General features: G+C 40.3%; 1 protein-coding gene across 2 annotated transcripts in view; it reads left to right on the top strand.

The window, feature by feature from the left end:
* Window positions 1-608: 608 nt before the first annotated feature.
* The window catches only part of PAPSS1 (3'-phosphoadenosine 5'-phosphosulfate synthase 1), a 39,718-nt gene continuing 18,181 nt past the window's right edge, over window positions 609-22,145 (top strand). Inside the window, exons 1-6 of one of the 2 annotated variants that reach the window (XM_071555972.1) lie at window positions 609-935; window positions 9,754-9,868; window positions 12,969-13,204; window positions 14,254-14,392; window positions 16,448-16,566; window positions 20,181-20,294. In XM_071555972.1, the coding sequence (XP_071412073.1) occupies window positions 876-935; window positions 9,754-9,868; window positions 12,969-13,204; window positions 14,254-14,392; window positions 16,448-16,566; window positions 20,181-20,294 (783 nt within the window). In that variant the 5' untranslated portion in view covers window positions 609-875. Of the gene's footprint in view, window positions 936-2,650; window positions 2,741-9,753; window positions 9,869-12,968; window positions 13,205-14,253; window positions 14,393-16,447; window positions 16,567-20,180; window positions 20,295-22,145 lie in introns of those variants that run through there. The other variant, XM_071555973.1, reaches the window with a different exon arrangement.

Here is a 22,145-nt window from a genome sequence, read left to right as displayed (position 1 = left end):
TGTGCTGTGCTGCCCGGACGGCGAGAGCGGCTGGGAAACACAGGATCGAACAGGTTGGAAAAAACCTCTGAGACCATCGAGTCCAACCTGTGACCGACCACCACCCTGCCAACCAAATGCCACGTCCGGTCTTTCCTTAAATACCTCTAGGGACAGTGTCTCCACCATCTCCCTGGGCAGCCCATTCAAATCCCCAATCACCCTTTCAGTGAAGAAATTCCTCCTAATGTCCAGCCTGACTCATTTTAACACTATGTCCTCTCGAATGAACGAGCTGCGTTGGTGGGCGCAGGGCCCGGGCCCGGGCCCGGGCAGCGGCAGGGACAGGGACAGGGACAGGGACAGGGACAGGGACACGGGTAGTGGCAGGGAGATGGACACACGCACGGGCAGCGGCATAGAGAGGGACACGGGCAGCGGCATGGAGAAACACGGACAGGGACAGGGACAGTGACAGGGACAGGGACACCGCAGGGGCATGGAGAGACGGGGAGGGACAGAGACAGAAACAGAAACACGGGCAAACGGACCCGCCGCTGCGGCGGAAGTGGCACCTCCCGCGGCCCCGCCCCCCCGACGTCACGGCGCACGCGCGCGTTGGGCTCCTGCCACCCACCCTCCTCTCCTTCCATCCCCTCCCTCCTCATCTCCCTCCCCATATCCCTCCTTCCCTCCTTCCTTTTCTCCCTCCCTCCCTCCTTCCCTCCCTCCCTGCCGCCGGGCCGCAGCTCCTCCCTGCACCACCTTTGGCCGAGCCGTGGGTGTGCGCAGACGGCACAGCTCCTCGGCGGCAGCGGCTTCATCTGCGCCGAGCATCAGTCAGGAAGGCGCGTTCTTCTCCTCCTCCTCCTTCTTCTTTCGCTGCCCCCACGGCCATGGAGCTGCCCGAGAGCCAGTGCAAGAAAGTCAAACTGAGCAACAGGGTGCCGAGCTGGGTGAGCGGGCGGGCGGCGCGCTGGTGGGCAGGTGGGCGTGCGGGGGGAGAGGAGCGGGAAGGAAGGAAGGAAGAAGCGGCCGAGCTCCCTGATGATGTGGCAGTGGGCGGCAGCGGCAGCCGGGACGGGGGGCTCCTTGCCCCGCTCCTTGTCCCGCTCCCTGCCGCCCGCCCGGGGCAGGGAAGGATGCGGGCGGAGAGCGTCAGGGTCCGAGCGCGGTGGCGGAGCGGCGGCCCGGCCGTGGGCCCCGTCGGGGGCGGCCCCGCACCCCGTGCCGGCCCCGCACCCCGTGCCGGCCCCGCACCCCGTGCCGGCCCCGCACCCCGTGCCGGCCCCGCACCCCGTGCCGGCCCCGCACCCCGTGCCGGCCCCGCGCCCCGTGCCTGTCGGCGCTGCCCGTGCGGAGGGGCAGGAGCCGCTCCGGACGGGACCGCCCATCTGGAGGTCTCATCCCTGGCTCTTCCGCCGCGAGCCCTCGGCTTCCAGCATTTTGGAAGAAGCAAGGGTTTAAGAATGCAATGTACAATGTGTCCATTCATAAACCTGAGTTGGCCAAAGACTGAAGCTCTTTGTATAGCGAGTGTTATGTGGAAAACTGTCGAGACAGGGCTTAAAAAATCTAACCAAAGCCTTCATTCTTGTTCATAAAGATGGGGGAAGTTCGGTTTACAGCAAAGAGCAAAATGCAGCTATTTAGAAGATAAGCTGCAGGCCTTGGAGAACATTTGATACTTTTGATGATGCAAGACAAGTGGAAAAAAAAAGAGAGTATGATTTCTTTCAACCAGTGCTGAGCTAAAACAGGCAAGAGATAAGATCCAGAAAACATTTGATATGAACATAACAGTGTAAATCAGTCTGAAGCCTTGCTGGGAGTAGTACAGGCCACACCTTTTCTAGTAAAAGGAGCTCTTGCTTGAAAAACGGAGAAGTTGGTATCATTTTAAAAACTGTTCCATAGATGTGCCTGTCCAAGCCTCCTCTGCTGTGGCCAAGTTCAAACTTGTTTACATAAGAGAGTAATTGGTAAGTTACATTCTTTAAATTTCCATAAGGAAAAAGCAAGATCAGATGTTTAGAAGACAGTGAAATAGACAATGTCTGAGTGCAGGTTACAGAGTGTATTCAAAAGTTACTCTGTATTATTTTCTTTGTCATAAGCAAAGCCAAGATGGATTTGCCCAAACCAGGGAAATACGTTAACAGACATTAAGTATTTTCTGAGTTCAGCTGAGGTTAGCAACCCCCTCTGTGTTACGTGGCAGCAGAGGAAGTCTTCCGCTTCTCCCTTTTTCTTCAGAAGACTTCAGCTGAAGTGCTCTTTGTAAACCACTAAGCTTCACCAGGAACAAAAATGCTGCTGATTCACATGCTCCACAGACAAATGTTCTGGCACTTCTGGCTCTGTGTCTGTTGAGCTCAGAGCAAAGTCAAAGAAACCTATGACATGCTGATGGAATCAGCAGGCCCTGGGAGGGTAGGCAGAGCCTTGTCTTCTGAAATTTCTCTGTGTGTCCAGCGCCATTCAGAATAAACCTCTGTCTGTGGAAATGCCCTTGCCAGCCCACCTCTGAGCACAGCAAACTCCCCAGTTACACAGCAGCACACAGCGTAGCCGCAAGCTTGATGGGAAGACATGTGGAATGCTTTCTTTAGAGTGGCTTGAATTCCTAACACGACTGAGGTGTTGCATCATTTTGCAGGTAACTCCTAATGAGAACTTGATCCAGTTCTTGTTTCTGAAAGCATATACAGTGGAGTAATTTCTGGCCTTGTTGTTTGTCCATCTCCTCTGATGCCAGTGGGTGAGTCCACTAGTGAAGTGAATAGACTGTCTGCCTTTGGTCATGCTGTTACTGCAGCAGGTGGCAAGTGAAGATACACCTTATAGTATGGTCAGCACTGAGTTGCTTCTATACACTGTAGAAGATTCTGGCTGATTTCTGCTGCTGGGATTTTGAAACTGTCCCAGCTTTAGAGCATCTGACGTAGGTGAGTTGTGCAAGTGGCAGGAGGGTATGCATTTGGCAGATTGGGTGGTGCTGCATGCAAAGGTGTTTAGATGCTTTCTTGTATCAGTATCACTGTGGCAAACTGCTTTCCAGTGAGGAGTTGTAAGGATCAAAGTAAGAACTTCCGTTGTTAGTGGGGGAAAACGTAGTGCTGTAGGCTATGGCAGAATGTGCATTGGGAAATTGTTGTTTTTAAAAGACTAAAAGATCTTACTGCTCAGAGATAATTTCTGGGCTTGCCCTTCTTCCCCAAGCACAATTGTCCAAATCAAAGCACAAATTTTCAAGCCTGAATTTGAGAAAGAAACTATTGGAAGGTATTTCTGACAGATCTTTTGGTGAGCAGATCCTGAAACCTCATCTAAATACGTGGGTTTAGCCTCAGTGGTAGCTGAATTTTGGTCTTGGAACTATGTCTATTCTCCTTGCTTGTGTTTGTATGTAGACAAAGAAAATGGGAAATGCTTCATCTGCTTGAGTTGCTGTTTGGCTATTGAGCAGAGCAGTTTGGAGGGAGAAAAAGTTTTGGTTGAGTTATCAGAGCTGAAGAATAAATGTCATAAAAATGTGTTGTTATCAGGTCTCCCTGATACCCTGATATAAGAGGCACATGGTAAGCAAGTTGGCAAAAAGCCTAAAAAAATTCTGCGATGATTGGGAAATGAGCAAGGCATTAAAAGTAGGACTGCAGTTCAGAGATGAGGCTGCGTGTGTTGCTTTTGTGAGCTTATGGGAGTTCTTAGCTTAGGGAACCAACACTGTCCTCTTAGAGGAGAAGGATATGGAATTTGTCACAGTTTCTTCAGTATAAACAATTTGTATGGAAACCATGTCTCTTCTTTACACAGTTCTTTCCTGATGCTTCCAAACTCAAAGCTGTCTCAGATTGGTGCTATAGCTTGGGGTACCTTTGGTTGCCATGGAAAGATTTACTTCCTTCCCAGGGTCTTGCTTTCTGAAAAGTTAAAATTTGATGTGAAGTGACTGTAGGAGCACAGTGTTTCATTGTTCCTCTGAAGTAATGAAGACTAAATGCAGTTTATGCCAGTGTATATGCCATCTGTCTGTTAACTATGAAACAATTAAGCAATAATCTCTTGGCTGTCTTTTGATCTTGGCATGGCAACTTGGGTTTGCTTTTCTTCATCTAGATGTCTGAGTTGTTACATCAAAGGTGTTAGGCACTGATAGTTTGATTTGGCTTTGCAAAGAAAAATTACAGATGCAACTTGGGAAAGTATCAAGAAAGATAACAAAAAAACAGTGGGTCATCTATCTCAGCAAATCTGTCCATAGAGGAATTGACAGAGTTAGTATTTCCTTTTGACTCCATCATCTATCTTTCTTTTATTCCTGTAGTTCTTAGATGTCTGTATTCATTTCCCTGGACAACTACCTGCAAAGCTAAAATTTTGCCTTTATGCCAGAAAAAGTAAACTGCAGAGTCATCCTTCTTTGTTTTCTTATCATTGCAGCTCTCCAGTGCACACCTGTGAAAGGGTTGTGTCTTTAATACTTCTTTTGTTACTTCAGTACAGATATTGGCCTGTTACAGCAATTCAGATTTCATGTGAGAATCAAACTAGCATAGAGGGGGAGAAGAAAGGAAGGATATGGCAGCATTCTCAGCTGACATTACTGCTGTAATGAATCACAGTGGACTGAAGCATAATTTCTGTTTAACATGGGGAGTAGGAGGGAAAGTATTAACATGCAATATTTGTCTAAGTAACGTAGATGCACTTAGTGTGTATCACAATGGGCATGTCAGAGAGCAAATTTCCAATGGTTGTAAAAAAAGCAGAAAACATTTGTGATTAATGCCCTTTTTTCATTAGCCACTTTACAAAAATGTAGTGTGTCCTTTCAGCAGTGACTATTGTAGTGAATGTAATTAGGCTAAGAATTTTAAAATAGCCTTTTCAAAGAGTATTGGATCATTACAATGGGTTTGTCTATTACAAATTTCTTTGTATTTCATTTCTTTTTACATTGATAATACAGATCTCCAAGATGGTCTGATAGTGTGTAAAAGGAAAAACAGTTCTTTATTTTTGGTATTATTTTGGATGACTGTTTAATTTCGTCAGTTGATAGTCATCAACTTTTATGTAGTCAAATTTGAAGACTAGCTAAATAATTTAAGAGCACAACCAATATGAGCCAGTGAATTTTGCCACATCAATATTCGTAGTACTTGTATATGTCAGGCATAGTAATTAAAAACTTACATGGTAGAAGATCTAGTGTGCAGCTTGTTCAGCTTTTGCTGCTCAGTGGTGGTACCAAATGGTTTGGTAGTAAACCCATTTAGTAGCAAAATGGACATGATTAGAGAGCTGCTTTTTTTTTTCTTCTTTTTTTCAGAAACAGAGAATGGCTTGCTAAATCATTAACTTTTTAGAGCACCGCTATAAAAAGTGATTTTCTCTTAGAAGATAAGGGGGATTTTGATACTGCTTTGCCCAGGAGCAGTACTGAGCAGTTTTGTTTGTGTGCACATGCACAGATACAGAAGGTGGGGTGGTTGGCAATGGATTATTGTTCACTTGTGTGCCTTGTCCTCTAGCAATTTGTTGGCCTTCTCCTTCCTGTGATTTGTCATCTCTGTTAAGTAGTTATTACTACCTTTTTTTTAAAGTTGTGTCTTTTTCATTTCATGAATTGCTCTGGCCTGCTTCCTCAGGGTTTCCTGTGTTTTGTAAACCTAATGTAATACCCTGATCGTTTTCATAGCTGCTTTGTTATAGTTCTGGAAAACAGAAAAAACTGAAATAACTTACGGAATATGGACTGGAAGCGGTCTCCTTGGATGAGATGCTTGACCTCCAAAGTGTGAGTCTGATAACAGACTCATTGTCAGGAGTCAAAAACAAGGCTTGTGTTGTTTTATGTCTTAATTTTGCTGTTTATGCAGTGCCTGGTACAATGCAGTACAATTGGAATTAATGAGAAAGAATCTTGCTTTTACTGTATAAGTTCGAATGGCTATGTACAATCATTACGCATGGTATATCTTCTAACTGAAGCACTTAAATTATTTTTGTTGTTTTTATTTCCACAATTTATGCATCTGCTCACTGAGATCTCCAATTCTGTGTAGCATGTAATTATTTCTAGTGTAAGAAGAAATAGTTTGATTTTTTGACTTTTGGTTTTAGTCAGCCATATTGCAATGACTTTCTGCACAAAACAGCTTTCTTTTGGGAGATAAATTATTTGAAGATAACATGATCAGCTTAATTTTGTATGGTTATAACCTGTTTGCAGATCATGGTTACTTATGGATGCTGGACTATCATGACTGAATTAGTTATTTAAACCTTGAACATTGATTCTTATGTTTAATTTCTGTTTGTATTGACTATGAGCCCAGCTGTGTGTGGCAGTGGGAACATACAGTCACACAAGTTTGTAACTTCCAATTAAGTTATAGATAAACTTTTAGATAGAAGAATGATGTAGCAGCAGTCCTTGAAGCCATAAGTAGATACCATTTTTTATCTTAATTCTATTTTGTGGTGTCTCTAAACATCTCTCTGTTAGTACTCCATAGAGGAATGTACTCTCTTCCTTTTATATGAAATATACTATGTGTTTTCATTTTCAGCTAGCACTGATACAGTGATAAAGAAGAAGATAGTGCAAATACCTTGCAATATGTTTGTAAGCAAGAGAAGTCAAAACAGCCTTACACATGCCACTAATCCCTCTCACCCTTCATCCACACACTCCCCCCCCTTTTTTTAAGCCTTCTCTTTTATGTGGTTGTTCGTGCTCTGTTTGGCTATCTAAGGTCTTGATCTTTTACAAAGTTCATGTAGTTAAATACCATTAAAGCCTAAGGGCTGATCTTCTTGTCAGTTCCCTGACTTTAGGTTGTGAAACGTGTTTGACGGAGTGTCATCTTACTGAAGATATTTGTAGAGCAGGTCATTATGAGGAATAGTTTTAAGAAATTCTGTAACCAGCTTTTAAAAAAATTATGTTACAAAAAAGCCGTCTTTTAAAGTAAATTCTTTAATAACATTTAGAATGTATGATAACTCTCTTTCTTCTGGAGACTGAAGATACCATATATAAAGGCAGAGCAGTTTGGAGGTGTCTGCTGAACTGAAAATTGGAACAGACATGTCCAGTTTGCAATGAAAAGGCCTCTCAAGAGTTCAAAATGAGCCGGTGTTTGGCTGTTTTATGTCAGAAACTTTTAGCTCTGAAAAAGGGAGAATTCACCTGATCCTCTTAGATTTAAATTCATAAAAACAGACTTTTAGAGTGGTTTGGGTTAGAAGGGCCCGTAAAGATCATTTTGTTCCAATCCCCCTGCCATGGGCAGGGACACCTCTCACTGGACCAGATTGCTCAAAGCCTCATCCAACCTGGCCTTGAACACTTTCAGGGATGTGGCATCTACAACCTCTTTGGGAAACCTTTTCCAGTGCTTCACCACCCTCACAGTAAATAATTTCTTCTTAATGTCTAATCTAAACTACCATCTGTCAGTTTAAAGCTATTCCCCCTTGTCCTATCCCTACATGCTCTTGTAAGAAGTCCCTCTCCAGGTCCCTTGTAGGCCCTCTTTAGGTACTGAAAGGTGCTATAAGGTGTCCCTGGAGCCTTCTCTTCTTCAGTCTGAACAACTCTTAACTCTTTCAGTCTGTCCTCACAGGAGAGGTGCTCCAGTCCTTTGAGCATCTTTGTGCCCTCCTCTGGACTTGCTCCAAGAGCTGCATATGCTTCTTTTGTTGGTGGCTGCAGTGCTTGTTGCCACATCTAAGATGAGGTCTCACAAGAGCAGAATAGAAGGTCAGGACTACTTCACTTGATGTGCTGCTCATGCTTTTTTTGATGCAGCCCCAGATTCAGATGCCTTTCTGGGCTGCAAGTGCACATTTCTGGATCATGTCTAGCTGCTTATCATACCCAAGTCCTTCTGCCCAGAGTTGCTATCAATCCATTCTCCACCCAGACTATGTTTGTGCTTGGGATTGCCCAAACCCAGGTGCAGGACCTCACACTTGGCCTTGTTCAACTTCATGAGGTTCAAACAGGCCTGTCTCTGAAGCCTCTCCAGGTCCCTCTGGATGGCATCCCTTCCCTCCAGCGTGTCAGCTGCACTGCACAGCTTTTGGTGTTGTTGGCAGTATTGCTGAGGTGTGCTAGTTTAAAGGTGAACCAGCAGGGAAAATGAACTCATCACGAGAGAGATTATAAGTCAGAGGGTAAAATTTAATAATAATATTACAATAAATACACTGAGACAAAGAGAAATTGCTTTCAACTCATAAAACCTAGCAGTATAACCCAGTGTCCTGGGGCACAAACCCAAAGGGGTTTGTTAGCCCTTGTGCTGAGACCCACGTGGTTTCTCCAAGTCCAAAGCAAAAGGAAGTGAAAAAACCTGTTTGTGCAGGCGAGAGCTGTAGTCTGGCCAAGAGTGGCAGTTGTAGTCTGGTAGAGAGTGGTGATCTCCTCCTGTCGAGGTCCTGCTGCTCCTCTGGATCCGATGAGAAGTTCCCAAGGTCTTCTTACCCACCACTTATGTACCCTCAGGGAGCACCCAGTTCCTCCCCCAGGGCGGGGACTTACACAATGGGTGATTAACTCTGGGAGCCATGGGGTATTGTTGAACTGTTGATGGCCCATTAGCAGCCACGCCCCCTCAGGCTGGGTGTGAAGGTGCAAATGGCTCCCTGGGCAGCTGCTGCTAATGGTCCATTGTCCTTGGGGAATGAATAGAGGGTGTAGAATACACAGCTTTGATCACCCCCACACAGTGATAGCTGGTCCCTCCTGCTGAACTAGGACATGAGGGAGCACTCCATCCCACTGTCCCTGACACTGACAAAGTTGTTAAACAGTGTCAGTCCCAATACCAACCCCTGAGAAATTACACTCATCACTGGTCTACACTTGGACATCAGGCCATTGACCACAGCTCTTAGACTGTGACCATACAGGCAATTCCTGTGACTTGGGCAGTGTGGCTGGAGCACTTGTGAGTGAAGACAGAGGCAAAAATATCACTGAGTACCTCAGCCTTTTCTATGTCTTGGGTAACCAGGTCTCCCCTCTCCTTCTGGAGAGGGCCCACTTTTTTCCTAGTCTTCCTTTTATCACCAAGGTACCATTATAGAAGCTTTTCTTCCTGCCCTTTACATACCTGGACAGATTTAATTCTGTCAGGCTTTAATTTTCCTAACCTGATCTGTGGCTGCTCAGGCGGTTTCTCTGTATTTCTCCCAGGCTGGATGTCCCTTTTTCCATCCTCTGCAGAATTTTTGTGTTTGTTTGTCCAGGAGTTCCTTGTTCATCCATGCAGGTCTCTTGGCTTTTTTTGCCTGACTTCCTCTTTGTTGGGATGCACCAATCCTGAGCTTGGAAGAGGTGATCCTTGAATATCAACCAGTTTTCTTGGGCCCCTCCTCCATCCAGGGCTTTATCCCATGGTGCTATATCAAGCAGATCCCTGAAATTACTTGAGTGGAAGTCAAATCTAGCAGCTCTAGCAGTTCATCTGTCTTTCTTATAGTTTATTTTTCTTAAACAAGTTGTCTTTGAAAGTAATAGTTGATGAACCTGCCAATCCCAAACTTCAAAGAAAGAGCACAAGGGATGTGGTTTGCTGTGGGTGACTTCTCTAATTTCCTGTGTCTCCTTTGACCAGTGCTGCAGCTGATGAGATGGGTATTGTTTTTACTTCCATTTGCCTGTCTCCAAGTACTTATTTGTGCCTGTGAGTAAGTTTCAGTATGCTTTGCCAACTCACCCTGTAGAAGTTAACATCTAATAAATTTCTTTTACAGGGAATGCAAAGGGCAACCAATGTTACCTACCAAGCTCATCATGTCAGCAGGAATAAGAGAGGCCAAGTGGTAGGAACCAGAAGTGGTTTTCGTGGATGCACAGTCTGGTTAACAGGTACAGTCATGGATTTCTGAGAATCCTTTTGTTTTCATTACTCTTCTGAAAAGCTACTTAGCTGTAGCTCCTGTTTGCATGCAAAGCCAGATGTTTGTGAAATTTGATGCAATTTTATTATTATTTTTAGGTAGACTAGCAGGAAATTGCTTTGGGACAGATAGTAGCTTGAGAATGTATTTTGTTCAGTGCATCGGGAGAGTTGTTTTTGTTTGGTACTGTCTGCTGCTTAATTCTGGTTGAATTTTGGAATGGATGTTTTTTATTTTTCCTTTTTTTCTGTGTATGTGGGTTGCTTTTGGTTTTTTTTATTATTTGCTTTGTTTTAGCCAATTCTGGCCATTATTAACAAATGAATCCTAACTTTTTTTTTAGTAAGAGTCTGTATTTCTGATTCATTTTTTAAAAGGCCTCTTCTCTTTGGAATGTTCTTGTCTCCTTGGGTTGAAATAACATTTCAATATAAACCCATGTTTTGGGGCAGCAATTGTTGAGGCAATGCATACTGGGAGTTATTTTTGAAATCAGCTCTGTGGGGTTTTTCACTGAATTGTTTTGATTGTAAAAAGAGTGGGTAAATAATTCTGGAAGACAGTTTTATTTCATAACTGTGAGGGAATTTTTTTTGTTCTGTCTTTCAAAATTCTTGGAAGCTTTAACATATTTCCTTTAAAGTTATTTTTAATTAAAACTGAAAATAAAAAAACCAAATATAACAAAATGTGTGATTTAATTGATCTGTAAACGATTTAAAGAACTGTTGTATTGCAGCACAAAAGATCTTGCCAGAGTATTAGAAGCACTTAGTAGATTAAATAAAATTTGTTTCCACTAGCGTTAGTAAATGTGTGAAATATAAAGCAGTAGTTGATAACAAATTGCTGAGGGTCATTCCAAACAGATTTGGTACAGTAACTTGCTGTCATGTATTTCTTTGCTAAAAGAATGGGGTTCTTTCTGTTCCTGTTTCTATCACATAACTCCAGGCTATCTCTCAATGCTTGAATGAGCTGGTAGGCTGCCTTTCTGTTTCTCCTGGTAATTCATTAATGTAACTTGGAAAAAAGTCATGATAAAAGTGTTTCCTCAGTTATCTACATGGCAAGATTTTCCAGTCAATGTTCCTTTAAAACAAATGTAATCTTAATGTTCAATTTCCTTTTCTTCAGGAAGAAGGGTGGTGGTAAGGTATTAGGAGTGTGTGTGGGCAGCTTAGGTTATTGAAAATGTTTGAGGAGTAATGTGAGGGAGTGAAAAGAACTGTAGACATTGTAAGCAATATTAACCATTCTAGAACGGTGCAAACCAGAGTCTTCCAAACTCTGCAAGGTATTGGAATAACAGCTGAAATGGTGGTGTACTCCAAGATTCTCTCACCTCGTCAGCACTCATGGAGTGGGAGTGTATAGAAAGTTCTTTTAGAGGTTGATTTTAATTTTCAAGCTAACTTTTATTTGAGACCTTGATTCTAATGAATGTTGAGTCAAAGGGTCCTAGTTAAAAAAAATCCTGAGGAACGTATCAAAAATATGGAAGACCTCTATTTTCAAGTGCAAAATTAATATGCAATTTTGAGAGTGTAAGTTATTTTAAGGACTTGTCAGCTTGAAGACCGTTTTTAAAATTTGTTAATGTGCAACCTTAACTTTTGGAATTCATTACATGTTGGAGGCCAAATGATGTGTGAAGAACTAGAGCATTTGAATAAATAGCAAGCTGGGTGTGGGGACAAAAATGGCAAGTCAAAGACTGCATCAATGAGGAGTAAATGATGAAGTTGCTGAAATCTTATTTTGGAATGTTATGCCTATGTTCTGTGCAGGGGGTGTACTTAACTGATGCCAAAAGAAGACTGTTCAGTTTCTTGCCTTGCATAAGCTGTAGTGCTTGCCCAACCAAACCGTGAGCTGATTCAGTTTGCTAAATCATCAGTGAGCTTACCACAGCTTCCCCATACACACATGAAATGGAAAAAAAAAGAAAAAAAAAAAGAACAAAAAAAAAAGAAAAAATAGATGAGAGGGGGGAAGTCTAGCAAACTCGGTTGGTTAATGGTAGTAATGGACAACAGAGGAAACAGTACAATGATTCCCTTTGTATAAATTACCTTGAACACTTTAAGCTGTTAAGGTTTCCTTTTTGTTTTGTTAGAACATGCTTGTTAGCATGGAAGTAATACCAAACTGCTTGTTTGTTTGTGATATTTTTTTCTTTCTTTTTTCTTTGGAAGTTAGAATAAGTCTTAATCAGTGCTAATAAAAACATTGTTTTCACCCACTAATGCTACTTTTTTAATGCTACCATTCTCTTTTTTTTTCTTCCTGCTCAAAGAATAAATGTCTGAGTTTGTGTTCCATTTAGGGATTGGCTTTTTGGTATAAGCTGTAGCATGTGCTCCAGCTAAACTGAAATCTAGTCCAAAAAATTATTTAAATAAATTTCGAACTTAAAGCAAACAGTGGACATTTTAGGGCCATCGAGACTTCTCGATTATGTAAACATTTGTTGCCAAAGATGCTGATTTGGACTGGAGTTTGATATTATAATTTTTCTCACTTGTTACTAACACACACCAGTTAGTGAAGCATGACTGCTGTGTGAGAGTTTTGACTGAGTGAGCTTGGTTTTGTCTGCGGTGTCTAATTCAGTGCTGTTATTCTGCAGGGAGTAAGAACAGTGTGGTTTTGGCCTGATTCCATTTCCTTTGTTGACTAAATTCACTTCAGTGTGAGATCTTCCTCTTCTCATGTAAATATAACATCCTAACTCTGTTTGGTTTCTGAATTTAGTTTGTCAGGTAGGAACAATTGCCAGCAGCAGCACCACGGAAAGTGTATGACCTCTATAAGCAGCAGCAGCAGCTCTCAAGGCCAGACTCTTTGACCTGCTTCAAATTACATGCTTTGTGCTTTACTCTCTCCTATACCAATTGTCTGTGAAAAGTTTTGGCTCATATTCCAGATAAGTATATCTGAAAGGCATTGCTGCTGTTGCCTGTCACTTCGGGGTTTTCATGCTAGCAACGATATGTGTACTACAACTGGCCTTAAATTGTTTCTACGTTTATAACATATATTTATTCTGTTATTGAATATTTTAGGTCTGTCTGGTGCTGGGAAGACTACAGTGAGCATGGCACTGGAGGAGTATTTAGTGTGCCATGGTATTCCATGCTACACCTTGGATGGTGACAATATTCGCCAAGGCCTTAATAAGAATCTGGGTTTCACACCAGAAGATAGAGAAGAAAATGTCCGTCGTATCGCTGAAGTTGCTAAGTTGTTTGCAGATGCTGGTTTGGTGTGCATTACTAGTTTCATCTCTCCTTATACTCAGGTAAATGTAAAAAACAATGTGAAAAACCTCTGGATGAAGAGTAGGGAAAATACAAAGTACAAAATGTCACTCAGAATTTAAGTTACAGAAATTGCTCTGTGAAATTAGCCAGAATCAAATACTTGATTGGGTTTTTTTGGTGACATTTGTGCTTTATGTACATGATTACTCAACTCAAAAACATTAATCTTAAATGTAAACAAAATTTACATTACTTCTGTAAATGAAACTGTCCTTAAATTTATTAAAGTAGAATTACTACTCCAATATTAGGAACAAGCCCAAGTGATGCTCCAAGAAAGACTGTTAAAATGACAATTATCTCATTTGATCCATGTAGATTCTAGTACTCAGTAATTTATAAATTTGAAGGCTAGGTATACATTTAGCCTGAAGACTCAGTTAAATTGTTTTTTTAAGCAATTTCTCCTTTAGTGAATGAATGGTGTGAACTTTATTCTTACCAAGTGGTTTAAGGGAAAAATGTTTTAATTGCCTGTACTTCTTTTACAACATGGCATTATGCAATACTGAAAATTAGCCTAAGTCCATGTTCACATTGTTTTGTGAAGACTGTTTTCATCTGTGTATGAGAACATAGATGGGAAAGACAAAAAGGATTTGTGAACGCCCAAGTATCTTGAAGAATGACCCAGGGGCTTTAGGCTTAGATGTTTCACAGCGTGTGTTATTTCTTTGGTTATAGTGGTGCAAACAGTTCTTCTGATAATAATTTGTGGAACTAGATAGATAGATCGATAGATAATGTATAGTAAATTCTGCACTCTATGCCTGCATTTGTTTGAGGTTTTTTTATAAATGAAGTTAATGTAAAATATCCTTCATGTCAGCTTTTACCATTCGATATCCTGCAGCCAAACTGACGGAGCTTGCAGGGCATCAGTTGATCAAATCATGTTTCCTTTTTCACATTTGGAAAGGTTGTTTACATTTTGCTGTCTGCTTCTTTAAAATGAACTTTGAAAGCAGAAAGACAGTAATAATATGTGGGTGCAGCCTTTTAGGATTTTTGTTCTGTTTTCTTTCAGGATCGTAATAATGCCAGACGAATTCATGAAGGGGCAAGTTTGCCTTTTTTTGAAGTATTTGTGGATGCTCCATTGCATGTCTGTGAGCAGAGAGATGTTAAAGGACTCTATAAGAAAGCCAGGGCTGGAGAAATTAAAGGTGAACCTAGATGTAGTTATATCCTTTCTACATAAGTGAAACACTGGTGTAATTTGACTCCACATAAGTGATGTGCTCAAGTCTGTGAGTGTACCACCCTTAAAAACAGCATGGACTTGGGACAGGACTGAGAAGATAATTGGAATCAACTTCTTACTCATAGACCTGACTAGTTAAATATGTAGGATTAGTAAAAGGGCAAAAGTGTCTGTCCTCACACTGAAAAACCTCGAGCAGATTACATAGTTTCTGTTGCAGCCTGTTATGATTGAGGATTAATCTGTCTCCTTGGTGTGTTCACTGACTGGTTAAAAGAAAGCCTGATTCTCTCCAAAGTCTATAAAATATTGCATTAATAAGAGTTGCTGGTTTCTTCCAAAAAGTAACGCATGATCACTGTCTCCCTGTAAAGACTCACTTCTAAGAGGTAAACTTTTACTTTGAAATTAGGGCTTTATTCTAATGCCCATGGAAATGATTTCATATTCCCAGCCTTGGGTCAAGATTTAAGTATAACCTGTAATAAAAAAAACCTTAGCTATGCAATCATTCATTGCAAGTATTATTTCAAGTGCTTCTTTGCTTTATGTTGCATTATATTTTGCAGGAGTTGAAGGTAGCTTTTAACCAATATTTAGCAGCAAAGCACTTTTTAAAGTATTTGCTTTCGGGGTGGAATTTGCAGATCCTGTGATGATACTGTTAATCAAAAGTGATGTAAAATTCAAGAAGTCTAAGGGATTCCACTGAGTGGTTGCTTGATACTTCCAGTACTGCAGAAACAAATAAGGCTGAAATAAGGTTTGTTCAGAATCAAAGGAAGATGGCTTAACTGGCATGATACAAAGATGCATTTCTACAGAATCCTGGTTTGTGCTGTAGAACGTCCTTAATATTTTGTTAATTTTACAAACCCCATAATGGAATTGTATTAACTGTAGAAACAGTAGTGAAGTATGCAGTGCCCCTGGGTAAGCTACAAGTGGATCTGGCAGTGGCTATATCTTATGACCCCTCTGATACATGAAGGATGAAAATTAAATGAACCTTCCAGTTCCCAAGCAATGTCAGCAACTGTTACCTTCTTTTTCTTTGTCAATGGTAATGGGACACTTTCTTTGCTTCCTAGTCCCACTCCTTCAATAATCAGATCGTCCTAAAGTATACATTTTTTTGGAAGATACCAGCCTTTCTTTACCAGCTCAGTACATGGGGTACTGTAGCAATTGTTATTTTTCTGAAATGGGGAATTAAGCTACTAATCTTGAGGATATTTAAATATTAAGTGAAAAGCTGGAGTTTTCATCTTTGTATTTGCACTTGTGGAGGATGCAGATGTTCAATTGCTGTAGCCCAGCTGATACTCCTGCTGCAGATCTGACTTGTAGTGCTTACAGTCTTTGCCTTTAGACTTAACTTTTTTCTCCTTGTGTATGCATGGATGGTCAGAATCTCCACTATTTTGGAGCAGATTGCTAGCTAAGTAGGTCAGAACAAGTGTCATTGGTAGCTTGTACAGCCTGTGAGAGTTATTATAACTATAATAAACACAGTCATCAATCTTACATTAGCAGCTATCTTGAGATGAGTGTGTTAGGTAAACTAATATAGTAGGTGTTGGAATTCCTTACTTCAGAGCACTGCTTGGTGTTATGAGTGTAAAGTTACATATATACTGGGTGTTCATTATATTTTTTATTATTTCTGCAACAATGACAGCTAATGATGAAGAATGGTGGATGGATGACTAATTCTGGGTTGATGTGCACAGTTCTTCTGCCAGTGCTTCTTTTTCATTCACAGTATAAACCAAATAGCCTCACCAACCAAAATGTGCTATGGATGTGCTGCAGAATGCTGAAGTTTAATGCAGTCAGATAGTAGGATTAGCAGATAGTCTGATAAAGAAAAACCTGTTGATTTCCCTACAACATCCTATATTATGGAAGCTAAAACTCTGAGTCTCGCTATATCTAAAAAACTACCTGTGAACAGTGTTAAAATGGAGTCATCTTCTGGAAGATGTACCAAGGATTTTTGTCTTGTGGTCTCCAGGTTTTACTGGGATTGACTCAGAGTATGAAAAACCGGAAGCCCCAGAGCTTGTGCTGAAAACTGATTCCTGTGATGTCAATGATTGTATACAACAAGTTGTGGAACTTCTTCAAGAGAGGGTAAGCAGAAATGGAGACATATCTTAGTAACTGTTTTTGGGTCTGAATGTATGTGCTGGGAAAAGCAAATGCATTTGCGAGTTGAAGGCTTATACATCATTCAGTTGTAGCTTTTAAATATGTCCTGTTGCTGGTTTCCTTTTTAAATATAAAGATTGCAACAACTGTGATCTTTAAGCAAAATAAGATTAGGACAAGTGGAAAGCAAATTTATAATAATTGTCATTACTGATATCTGAACAGAAGAGAAGGAGGTTTAAGTTGTTACAGAACCAACAATGCATGCTGACTTACAAATGCTAGCAATTTTAAAGTGTCTGAAATTTTTTACTTAGTCTCTATAGCATAGAAATTTATACTGTAGATATGAAGAGGCAGGGATGCACTTAGAGTAATTTGAACTAACTTAAATAGGGACTGCTGTGCTTGTGTCTGGTTTCTCTTGTTTCCACTCCTTTTCTTGCACTGGTAAAAGTGGTCCTGCAATTTTGTCATGACCGATTCAGGAAACTGATCTTCTTGATAGCTGAGTTGAGTGTATGGTTCATAGCTTCTGAAAAGGTAGGTCTCCTTCCTTGTTCATGCCTGCAGCCCACACCATCCCTTTTGAAGTTTCTGGGCCTTCTCCTCTTTTCTGATAAATGGATTCAGCTCAGTAGTCATTGTAAAAAGGCCCACTCCCAACAAATGCTCCAGAGAAAATAAAACAGACACAAAGCCCCAAACCCAACCTTAAAAGTGAAAGCAGTCTTTATCCTCTTGAAACTATACACCCAGAATTTGCTAATCCTCACATAGAAGGAATGTGTCTCTACGTTCTTAGCTATAGTCAGTGGGTAGTGGGATAAAATTTTAGAGGACTGTTTTAATTGAGATACTCTTTCAGGCAATTGTTTGTGCTTTTGGGGTTTTTGTTGTTTTGTTTTTTTTTTTCTTTTTTTTTTTTAAGGTGGATATTCTGGAACATTAGGGTATAGACAGTAGCTTGAGTAAAGCTCCACCAAGTGTTGCACTTGATACTATCAAAAGACCTCATCATGTAGCCAGCGTAGAGCCAGGAGAGCCAACCATGTCCTGGGGGGCATCAGGCACAGCATCACCAGCTGATCGAGGGAGGGGGTTGTCCCACTCTGCTCTACACTGGGGGCGCCTCACCTTGGATATCATGTGCAGTTTTGAGCACCACAATTTAAGAAAGGTATTCAGCTATTAGAGAGTATCCAGAGGAGAGCAACAAAGATGGTGAAGGGCCTTGAGGGAAAGCCGTACGAAGAGTGGTTGAGGGCACTTGGTCTGTTCAGCCCGGAGAAGAGAAGACTGAGGGGAGACCTCACTGCAGTTAAAAATCCCTCATGAGGAAAAGAGGAGAAGCAGGCACTGATCTCTTCTCTGTGGTGACCAGTGGCAGGACCCAAGGGAATGGCCTGAAGTTGTCAGGGAAGGTTTAGGCTGGATATTAGAAAAAGGTTCTTCACCCAGAGGGTGGTTGGACGCTGGAACAGGCTCCCCAGGGAAGTGGTCACAGCACCAAGTCTGACAGAATTCAAGAAGCATTTGGATGATACTCCCAGTCATGTGGTGTGTCTCTCAGGGATGGTCCTGTGCAGGGCCAGGAGTTGGACTTGATGATCCTTGTGGGTCCTTTCCAACTCAGCATATTCTGTGATTCTCATTATTTTGCCATTATTATGTAGATGCATTGAGAAATAATTGAGAAATACTGTGTAACTTGTCCTTTGGTAGAATTAAGCTTTGAGTAAAATTACTCCCTCCAAATGGTCACTAGATGGCTTGCTAGCCTAACATTTTCCTAAAGTTCATGCAGTTAAAAACCTATGGATTCCTTTTCCTGCAGGTTTTGGGTTTTTTAAAAATCTAAGTTGTTGTTTTAAATACCCCTTTCATATGTGCAAGGGAGTCTAGGTTTAGTAATCCTTGAAGCTCTCTAAACCAGGTGCAGTGTTGCTAGAACTGTCTTCAAGCTGTTTATGTTTGTATAATAAGTAGGTTGTTAATGGAATCTTCATTGTGAAACCTTTATTTGGCCCTTTAGTGTGACACTAAACCCATGATAATGTCTGAAGAGATCTTTTCAATAGGCACACTTATTTTAAGCTATTGGTGGTTTGTAAAATTAGGACATGGGAATGAACTAGGCTCCAGAGGGAAACCTTCTGTGAAGCAGCAGAATGTGTACTTGGTTATTACACTGTTCGTACAGGAGGCAATACCTTCATTTGATTCTGGGTTTATTGCTGTGGCAGGAATCTGCTGCAGCTCTTCTGGGCTTACTGTCTAATAGTATCTACCTCCAAAATTGTATCTGATACATAACAAGGCTTTTCCTTATAAAACACTTTTTCTAAATGGTAGTTTAATTTGTTCTCCTTTTATTTGTCTTTGGAGATATGAATCATTTAACAGCCAGTGAGACTCACCACATCTTTTTACTCTTGCAGTCATTTTATCTCCCTCTGTTTTACTTTCATCATGCCACTCCCTTTGTTTTACTTTCCATGGAGTTGGTGCCTAATGTCTGATAAATACTTTAAAATTTCTGAGCTGTGTGTTTCCTACAAGCATATCTATTTACTTTGGGCTGCATATACTGGAAAAATAATTTATTTATTGTAGTTTGGGGTCAGTATGTACTCTGCTGTAAGGGTGAGCTTTTTCTCAAAAAGTAAAGCATTACTTTACAAAGGTTTCAAAAACACTGGAAAATGTGTTTTAAAAAGAACTGTCAGCCTTTTTTCTCTGATTTTTTGCTATTGAACGTCACTGGAACCTTTGACTGGGTTTTGACATATTACACCATTTGTGGTTGGAGGAGACTGTTTACAGTTTTATCATGATGACAGCCTACCTTTTTTTTTATTATAGTTTTATCCTTGTCTTCATATCTTATGAGAAGCTTAAGATCTTTAGCACTGTGGAGTGAGAATGTCTTGTTTAATATGCATGGAGGAAACACTGATTTTTATTTTAATAAAAAATTGATGTTCTGGTTATAAAGGTAGATTTCAGTTCATTGCGTAAATATGCACAGATGGCTTCACACTTAAATATTCCAAATGTCAGCATATAGATTAGAATGCTGCTGTTATCATTAGCTGTAAGAAATACATTTAATTTGTACTTCTGTATTAATTTTCAGTTGAGAAGGAGCTTTATTTTTTTTACCTTCACGTTACCATATCTAATGTATCTTGTATAGTGAATGCCTTAAATTTATAAATGCTCAGTCTCTAAATCTTTTTTTTACTTCTTCAGCATGTATAACAGCATAGCTTTGTTTCTGTTGTGGATAATGTAGGCATTAATAAGTCATAAAAATGGTACTCAAGCCAATAGTTAAATATTTACTAGGTAAGTGTTATATTGGTTACTTAAGGGTTAGGAAAAAATCTCTTGTTATAATGTGACTTTAGCCAATCCGCTGGCTGGAGTAGCTGGCTATGTATGGTAATCTTGGATCAGTGCTGACTTTTAAATGAGTAAAAATTGCATAATGTATAAACTCTTGCTACTGTGTAGTGCAGCATTCATTGTGTGTTCAGTGTCCAGGAAGCATTCTGAGCAAACATTAAGTTCTGTTACTTCCTTTTGTACAGGATATTGTACCAGTGGATGCCTCTTATGAGGTGAAAGAGCTTTATGTGCCAGAAAACAAACTCCAGTTGGCCAAAACAGATGCTGAGTCTCTGTTAACCTTGGAAATAAATAAGGTATTGTGTGCTCAGTTGTTCCATTGCCAAAGTTGAAAGACAGACTAATCTGCTGCTTAGTGTAAGTAGATATAGTTGAAATACCTGTGCTGTTTACAGAATAGACCTTTTCCCTCTTTTCTTGAGAGAAAGCACAGAATCTGTGGTTTCTTTGATCACTTACTAGAGGTGATTGAATCTTCATAATTTCGTTAATAGTATCTGATATAATATCCCAACTTTGGACATTAAATTTACAGTGACTTCGTCCCACTCCCCACCCTCATCAATGGACCAAACTATGCCTGGCATGTCTTGTATGAGGAGTTGTTTCTAGAAAGATTGCTAGCTCTTTTTTTGCAAGTTTACTTACACAAACCATTTTATTTTGATTTATAATTCCCTAATTCCCTAGAATTGTGAAGGAAATCAGTTATTGCTTATTGACTGTTCTTGTTGGTAACCTTCAGCTGAACAACAATAACCTTTTATGTGTATATATATATATATATATATATATATATACACAGACAGAGATAGATAGATACATACATACATACTTACATATAACAAGCTCAAACAATTGCAAACTCAAGCCTATGGAGAGATGATCAGATCTACTTTATTGCTTTTTTTCTGATTAGAACATATTCATGCTAGTTTGCTGGTTTCCAGCAGAGAGAATGTGGAAAAGCATGGATCAACTTGGTCAACCCTGTTCTTATTTTGGTTAAATATTATTTTTCAATTCAGATAAATTAGATGAAGCTGCTGCTGGCTGTGTTCTCTTCTACCTCATTCCTGTTTCTGAAGAACTAAGCCTAAACACAGATACAATGCATGAGTTTTCACACTGGCTTTTTGACAGTGTTACTAGAACATAAAGTTAGGCATTAGGTCTAGGAGCTGCCTAAGTTCAGAGCTGAGCAACAGGCTTTGAAGGATTGAGATGACAAACTTAGCACTGAACTAAACAGTTTTAAAATTTGCTTCATCTTCTAGTACTGCTAAATACTCACGCTTCCTTTCACCACCTTCTACTAGGTTCCTTTCATGTATGTGTCTGTAAAACTATTAATTGCTTTGATGAACAATAAATATTAAGGTCACTGTTACTAAATTTCTGTAGTGTCCCATTCTAAATTCCTCCCTATCTAGAGAAACAAATAATTTCTCCCTCCACCAGTGGCTTCTTAATTATCAAGCAAGCATATAACATAAGCTTGGGAAGCAACTGTGTTTTGTACTTTGCTCAGCATAAATTAAACAGTGTAATAACATCAGTCTTGCTCTTTGCAAAAGAGACTTGCACAAGCAAAGTCTGTCCTTGTCAAAGACCTGACCAAGTCTTAGTAACACATGCAGAAATAACAGAGGTCACACATTAAGTCATAGTGTGGCAGTTTAAGTGCTAAGGAAGGAGAAATTCTCTGTAAACTGATACCTCTTAAAATAAATTAAGTACTAGTCCAGAGAGAATTTTACTTCTGGATTGTCTCACTGGTTTATGCCAAAAGAAATTTCATTCTAATTTGTTTTAAGATTAGATATCTTTAATATTCACACCAGTAATTCTGATACTTTTGTGATAGTTACACCCGTTGTTTTTCTTTTTTTCTTTTTTTTTCACCTTTAACAAAGTTATCTTACTTTGTTAAAAAATAAAGGCAAGTGGGGCTTTAATTTTCCTAAGATCAACTTTATCGAACATATACAAATAAAGTTTGGTTTTGTGTGTATGTTGGTTTTTTTTTAACGGGTGGAAATTTGATCCAGTGTAAGGACTGGAAATAGACAAAAGTGTGAACAGTGGGGAGCAAGTTGTTATTTTTTCATTACTTGTAGAAACTTTGAAGTATTTGTAATTAAAAA

The sequence above is a fragment of the Pithys albifrons genome, chromosome 5, assembly GCF_047495875.1.
Source record: "Pithys albifrons albifrons isolate INPA30051 chromosome 5, PitAlb_v1, whole genome shotgun sequence".
NCBI lineage: Eukaryota > Metazoa > Chordata > Aves > Passeriformes > Thamnophilidae > Pithys > Pithys albifrons.
This window is presented reverse-complemented; position numbering and strand designations above follow the sequence as displayed.